The sequence below is a fragment of the Giraffa tippelskirchi genome, chromosome 5 (genome assembly GCF_054371585.1).
Source record: "Giraffa tippelskirchi isolate mGirTip1 chromosome 5, T2T-mGirTip1v1.2.pri, whole genome shotgun sequence".
NCBI classification, from domain to species: domain Eukaryota; kingdom Metazoa; phylum Chordata; class Mammalia; order Artiodactyla; family Giraffidae; genus Giraffa; species Giraffa tippelskirchi.
This window is the reverse complement of record NC_137279.1, coordinates 90,915,844-90,923,691: the sequence shown is the minus strand read 5'-3', so window position 1 is coordinate 90,923,691 and position 7,848 is coordinate 90,915,844. Positions and strand designations below refer to the sequence as shown.

General features: G+C 40.0%; 1 protein-coding gene across 1 annotated transcript; it reads left to right on the top strand.

Moving 5' to 3' along the window:
• Positions 1–4,007: 4,007 nt before the first annotated feature.
• On the top strand, positions 4,008–6,592 carry LOC145504867 (T-cell surface glycoprotein CD1b-2-like). Its single transcript, XM_081486188.1, is given in 5 exon segments — positions 4,008–4,068; positions 4,314–4,580; positions 5,254–5,532; positions 5,754–6,032; positions 6,495–6,592. Coding segments are annotated over 5 exon segments (984 nt in total).
• The last annotated feature ends 1,256 nt before the right edge of the window (positions 6,593–7,848 follow it).

The window sequence follows — 7,848 nt, the reverse complement described above, 5'->3', positions numbered from 1 at the left end:
GATTGGTCAACAGAAAAATGAAACTCCATATCATCAAAACTACAGTTTAATAGAAAGACCTCATCACTTTTAAAAATCCAGATGCATATCAGAATTATCTTGGAATTTTTTGAACAATACAAATGCTCAGGTATTACTTTTATTTTTTCCAGAACTCCAGATATGTTTCTAATGAGCAGCCATGCTTAAAAATAACTGGACCATATGATGATCTTATATTTTTATCTAGTTTGCTTCATTTTTTCTATTTCATATTGAGAGTTCCCATTTCATTTAATTTATGTTTTCCAATTTCTTCACCTCTTCTTTTTTGTTCTGATGCTCTTTCTCAAACCTTTATCAAGAGTAGTAGAAAAACTTTTGTATAAATATATATAAATATTGTGTATAATATATAATTTAGAAAACATGAATTTTTGCCTAATTAAAAAATTAATGACATTTTGATTCCACTTGTTTGACTTGGTATGGATAGAATGCTAGATTTCTAATAAAAAAAAACAGATATGCAACAAGCAACAAGGTTTACTGTATAGCACAGGGAACTATAGTAAATATCTGTATTAACCTATAATGAAAAATAATTTCAAAAATAATATATATGTGTATGTATAACTGAATCACCTAGCTGTGTACATGAAACATTGTAAGTCAATTATACTTCAATAAAATATATATATTAAGAAAAAAAAGGCATCTATGGATCCTGGACAAGACTAAGCCAAGCAATGTTCCTGAGCTAAAAGGGAGTCTGTGAATTCACTTTCAAGTTTGGCATAAAGTGGGATATGTTAGTGCACAGTTGTGTCCGACTCTTTGGACCCCATGGACTGTAGCCCGCCAAGCTCCTCTGTCCTTGGGATTCTCCAGGCAAGAATGCTGGAGTGGGTTGCCATTTCCTTCTCCAGGGAAACTTCTAGACCCAGGGATCGAACCTGGGCCTCCTACATCACAGGCAGATTCTTTACCATCTGAACCACGAAGGAAACCCTAAGTTGGGGTGGGTGATGACAATTTGGGTGGTGAAGAGGTAGTGTAGAGCTATTATATGTGCAAACAGTAGGCACTCAATAAGTACTTGTTAAAAAAAATGAATGAGTGCATACATAAATATGTAGGTCAAAATATACTGGTCATTTTCAGATCTGCTGTTAACTATTAGCACTTGGTTAAAATCACAACATTAAAAACAAAAAGTAATACCACAGGCTATTCATTTGCTTCAATTTCTTTTGTTTAGTGTGACATCTTGCCAAAAACCCAGAAATGTCAAAATTAAAACCCCTAAATAAATGAGTAACATTTAGTAAGAGTTTATTGTGGATATAAAAACAGTTCACAAACAGGGAGCTAACAAATTCAAAGACTGATGCGAAGCTTGGGGACATGAATCTACAGAATGACTTACAGAGTAAAAATGAGGATGTTATTAATTTTTACAGAGATTGGTTATTACAGTGGAAGTTTCTCATGCCATTTTTAGGAAGATGACTATGCTTCTTTTATGATTGTCAGAGCCATTTACAAAAAAATAATCTAGGTTGAATTTCACTTACATTCATGAAATAAGCCAGATTTAGTTTTTCTTACATGGTTTAAATATTGTCTGCTTAGGAAATTCTCAAATCCAGACTCCATTTGTATTTAATGTTAATACTCTTAGATACTGTGACCACCACTCAGACTGTATAAGACTGTACACAGTAGCTGCCCTCAAGCAACCATTAGATACTAGCTCACTTGGGCACTTGCCTTGTACTTCAGTGGAAGGTCCTCTTTTGTCCTCAGGCTTAGAAATCTTAATTCTGGACCCAGGGTGTATGTTTTTCTTGTTTTTGGAGTAGACTGTAAGATATTTGTTGTATTTATTTTTGTAGGGAACTTAAGGGAATCAGAAGTAAATTTTAACCTTTTCATTGCTACCTTTTCACTCTGCTTTTCACCAATAAAGACAGGACCTTGTATTCTGAGCTTCTTGATTGGGGTAACTGAGATTCAGAAATTATTTGTTTCCACTCAGGTTTTTGCTTTGGCAACACAGGCTTTTGAGAGAGGACCTGAACACGGGTCTCCTGCATTGCAGGCAGATTCTTTACCATCTGAGCCACAGGGGAGCCCAAGAAAACTGGACTGTGTTTTATAGTTAGTGTGGAATAAAAATTAAGTTCTGAGGGTCCTTACTCCTGGCCATCATCTCCACGCCCCAGTGAGTCTGTCAATATCTTTAACCAAGTTTTAGCCAAGTAGGAGATGCTAATGGTAATGGTAACAACAGTATAAGAGAACAGATTCACTTTTCCAGTGTCTGACTCCCTGAAATGAAGGCTGGAGTTCTCAGAATCTCCCTTTTTACGATGCGTCTCTTTTCTAAGAGCAGGTCTCTCTGTGAATGTACACCAAGGTACTATGGCCACTCACACTGATCCATTTGGTATTCTCCCAAGACTACCTACACTACCTCTCTGTTACTGCTACCTCACTGTCAGTGCTATATTTACTGTATAAGAGAATTACCTACTCATTATGCCCATACATAAAATTTTCTCTTGCTAGTGAATCTACAGTATGTTGTATAAACTGAATCTTGAGTGTCCAACTCAAAGCTTACAAAGAACAAACAATGATGCAATGTCATGATGTACAGGCAGTTAATGTTGTGTGAATGCTGTTGTCTGTGGTTGTTACACAAAAAGTGAATTAGATTATACCATGTACTGGATTCTGGGAATATTGCTCAAACTTCTTTACTTTGGAATTTTTTATTCTTGATTTTATAATTAGGTAGTGATAATCTTGGATGAAGTCTGCTTTGACTTGTTTCCAAGAAAAAAGAATGTTTTATTACTCATTTGTATCTTCTTATCTACGTAAATAAGATGACTTAGTGAAAACCTCTCCTTACACTCAAAATGTAGATGATACATATCCACAAATTTGGAATATTTTTCCTGAGTGGAGAAAACCAAGAATTATCCTTAGAGCCAACATATTGATTACAGTCCAAATATTTCTCCAGTGAATGCTAAATGTATTGTTAAAACTTGCCAATTGCTTACAAATAGGACATAGGATATGACATTCTAAGACAAACTTCTCTGAACTTTTGGTGAAAAAATGCCAAGTTACTTGCTGACATAGCAATGCTTTATTTGGTAATAGGAAAGACCAAAATATAGATGGAGATTATAAAATATTACACAAGGAGAAGGAAGTTCTACTGTTAATGAGCCTACCACAAAAAGTTATTTTGACTTGGCCTGAAGCTGGGGCATAATTCCTGAATTTGTCTCATGAAGATTGATTACTGAAAGTAGTAGAGGAGAAGAGCTACTGAAAAGAAGGTCACATACCATTGGCCAATGTAATTTTCAACCACATAAATTCCTGTGGTATAGGAGAATTTTGCTTAGAATATAAACTATTTATTATATTTAATTCTGGGATTTGGGTCCCCAAATCAAATATAAAAAAGGCAGTGATTGTTAACACACATGCGCACTCAGAAAATTTAATGTGGAATTAAAAAGCCAGGTAAGAAGAATGAGATAAGAAAGAAGGGCCATTGAGATGTTGAGAAGAGGTAATGACAAAGTACAAGGGGTGAGAAGGCAATGAGGAGGGAGAACAAGATAGGTAGAGAAGCCAAAGGTATTCTAGATTAAAGAAACTGGAAGCTGAGCAATTGTTTAATAGTATCCTCTTATTTCAAAGATGTGGAAATAAGAATTGGGAAGGTGAAATTACCTTTCACCATCATTTGCTACCTTGGAAAAGTGCTTTTCCAAGGTAGTAAATATAAAGGAGACTGAGTTCAAGGGATGGAAATGAGAGGCAGAGTGGGAGTCTAGAGCTGTGGGAAGTACAGTTTTTCTGAGATGTGCAATTTGGGTCAGAGATTTTTCAGCTGGGGAAGAGAGGAAGTCACTTTAGAGTACTGAGAAAAAGGTTTGCTGAAATAAGAGATTAAATACGAGCTCTGAGAGTCAGAAGTTCTACTTCTCAGTGAAATGCTGCTTCTACCACTTCTATTGCTAGTGGTTATCCTTCCAGGTGGTGACGATGAGGAGGGTAAGAGTAACTCTGGCTGCTCCCAGCACAGGTGCAGGGGTTCTGGATAAAAGCATGCCACACCTACTGCTAAGGGTCTGGGCTCTGCTGTCTTCAGCCCTCTCCCCTATTCTGGAGGCTGGGGATGGAGTCAGAAGCCTTGGGGAGAGAACTGTTTTAGGCTTTATATTGTTCAGACTCTGGGTTCTTCATTCCATCCTGATTGTACATTTTTCCTCATTCTTTTCAACCTTCCACCAACGCAGTGTACCAGTGGCCAACCTCCTACCATATCATCCATATTTGGACTTTTGCCACCAGCTCCTGGGCTCAAAACCAAGACTCAGGCTGGCTGGATGATTTGCAAATTCAAAGCTGGGACCGTGACTTGGGCACTGCCATTTTCCTGAAACCCTGGTCCAAGGGGAACTTTAATGATGAGGAGATGACTGAGCTGCAGGACCTATTCTGAGTGTACTTCATTGGATTCACTCGGGGTGTGCAGGACCATGTCAGTGAGTTCCAGTTGGAATGTGAGTATAGTCCTCTGATCTGGAGAGACTCTCAATGACTTTTCTCTCTCTTGGTCAGGCTACTATTCCCTCTGATCATGGTCCACTCCTTCCCTCTTTACTCAACTGCAAGCACACAGCTCTCCAGATTTGTCTCCAACCCTGACTCCTTACCTCTGCCCAGTATCCCAGATTCTTCCTGTTTCTTGTACTTTTGTGTAATAGATGATGTTCCTGCTTTGTAGCCATTTGCTGTTTTGTGAGAATGTCACTTGCCACTCTCAAAACCTAGGAAAAACTCCTTTTCCTACTGTGTGCCTGAATGAACTAAAGTATGACTTCCCCATCCTCCAATTCATATCCTCAAGCATCTGCTGCCTAATCTCCTCTCCCAGTGTAACCCTCCCCTTCACCCTGGAATGCTGCCCTCCTGACTCCATCACACATTGCTCCTCTTCTCCCCTCTTGCTCACCGTACATCCTTAAAAGAGCCCATTCCTACCATTTACAATAGGCATACCTCTAACCAGTGCTCTTCTTCTTGAAAAGTCCTGAATACTGCAATTGGTTTTTGAGTTATAATTTCACATCTCAGACCTTTCTTGCCACTAAAATCCAAAGCCCTATGCCTTTTCCTTATCCTTTTCTTCGTTGTTTGCATTTTAATTACTTGTCTCTGCTTTCCTTTACTCAGACCCCTTTTTGATCCAGGTCATAGCAGGCTGTGCGTTGCATTCTTGGGAGGCCATAGGAAGGTTTTTGAGAGGAGTTTTAGGGGCATTGGATTTCATGAGTTTCAAGAATCATTCCTGTGTGCCTACACCAGACAGCGGTAGCAGAGGGCAGAAGTTTTGTGCACTCATGACTCAGTATCCAGGCATCTCTGATATCATTGAGAGGCTCCTCTCAGACACCTGTCCTCAATATCTCCTGGGTGTCTTCGATGCAGAGAAGGCAAAACTGCAGAAGCAAGGTTAGTCTTGTTCTCTCCCCAAGACTTTTCTATTTTACCTCCAATCGCCTTCTTTAAATTCAAAAGTGGGGAATACCTAAGTTGAGAGGTGTTTAATCAATAAATGATCTGATTCCCATAGGAGTGGAAGAGGCAACTGTCCAAATTTGTTGGTTTCTGAGTCCCCATGCTCTGGATTAGAGTCATAATCTGACATTCTTACTGCTCCTTCCTTGCCCCAGTGAAGCCTGAGGCCTGGTTGTCCAGTGGCCCTACTCCTGGGCCTGGCTGCCTACTGCTTGTGTGCCATGTCTCAGGATTCTACCCAAAACCTGTGTGGGTAATGTGGATGAGGGGTGAGCAGAAGCAGCCTGGCACTCAGCAAGGAGACATAGTGCCCAATGCTGACTGGACTTGGTATCTCCGAGTAACCCTGATTGTGGCGGCTGGGGAGGTGGCTGGCCTGAGTTGCCGAGTGAAGCACAGCAGTCTTGGAGACCAGGACATCATCCTGTACTGGGGTGAGAAGGAACTGGGGCCCAACTGGGAATGGGAGGAGGTGGTCTTCAAGAACAGAGGGTGGTCCTGAGGAAGGGGAGAGATTTGATAGATGAGCTATGGAGGGAGGGAGGGAGAGGGGGAAGAAAGAGCAACAGAGGGAGAGGTAGGAAGGGAGAGACAAAGAAAGAGAGACAGTTTGAGATTTATTTCTGGGACTGCAGTGCCAGAGGAATGAAAATAGCTGGTCTAAGGCAGGCAATAGGTAAGAATGAAGGACTACAAACTGGGTGGGATGGGGAAAGAAGAACAGACTGAGGGTGGCTGTGAGAATATGACATCTGGGAATATGAGAAAGGGAATCAGAGATGTCCAATCATCAAAAGCAGGTAACAGTGGGTGTTGACAACCAGGTGGGCAAGAAGGCCCAGAGAACTAGAGAATGGGTTTGAATTGACATCCCTTTGTCTTCTCCCAATTGCCAGGACACCCCACATCCATTGGTTTGATACTTGTGGCAATAATAGTGCCCTCCTTGATCCTTTCAATATGTCTGGCATTATGGTTTTGGAGACATTGGTGAGTTTTCATTTTTTAATCTTTCTTTTCTGTCCATCCTTTTATTCATTCCCTCCATTTTATCTATTAATATTATGCCCTTTTAGCCTCAATATTTCCACTAGAAACTTTTCCCAACTCCCATCTATAGGTAAATTTATTTTTAAAAAATTACAGTAAATTACATCATGGAAAATTTACTGCATTAGCCATTTTTACACATACAGTTTAGTAGTCTTAAGTACATTCACATTTTATGCAGCCAATCTCTAGAACTCTTTCCATCTTGAAAAACTAAAAGTCTACACCCATTAAACCACTTTCCCCAATCCTTGCTCCCTTAGACCCTGGCAACCACCATCCTACTTTCTGTCTTATATGAATCTCTATACTCTAGGTACCTCTAGAAGTGGAATCATTTGCCTTTTTGTGAATGGCTATTACATTTAGAAAGCAGAGACATTACTTTGTCAATAAAGGTCCATCTAGTCAAGGTTATGGTTTTTCCAGTGGTCATGTATGGATGTGAGAGTTGGACTATAAAGAAGGCTGAGCGCAGAAGAATTGATGCTTTTGAACTGTGGTGTTGGAGAAGACTCTTGAGAGTCCCTTGGACTGCAAAGAGATCCAACCAGTCCATCCTAAAGGAGATCAGTCCTAGGTGTTCATTGGAAGGACTGATGTTGAAGCTGAAACTCCAAAACTTTGGCCATCTCATGCGAAGAGCTGACTCATTGGAAAAGACCCTGATGCTGGGAAAGATTGAGGGCAAGAGAAGGAGATGACAGAATATGAGATGGTTGGATGGCATCACTGACTCAATGGACATGGGTTTGGGTAAACTCCGGGAGTTGGTGATGGACAGGGAGGCCTGGCGTGCTGCGGTTCATGGTGTCACAAAGAGTCGGACATGACTGAGCGACTGAATTGAACTGAATTACATTTAGCATTATGTCCTCATAATTCATTCATGTGGTGATCTGTATTAGAATCTCTTTCCTTTTAAAGATTGTTTTGTTTACCTGTTGATCTCTCAACAGACACTTGGGTTAGTTCAACAGTCACCTTTTGTCTGTTGTGAATAATGCTGCTATGAACATAGTGTACAATATCACTTAAGAAGAGCAACTTTTTGCTTGTGTTCTTAACAGGTCATATCAGAATATCTCATGAGCCCTAAATGTCTCCTTTTCCATTTGGAATAAGTATCCAGGAACCCTGAAACTCAAGTTGTCAGCCTAGGAGTCAATCTCATCATATTTCATCAAATAATCATCACAT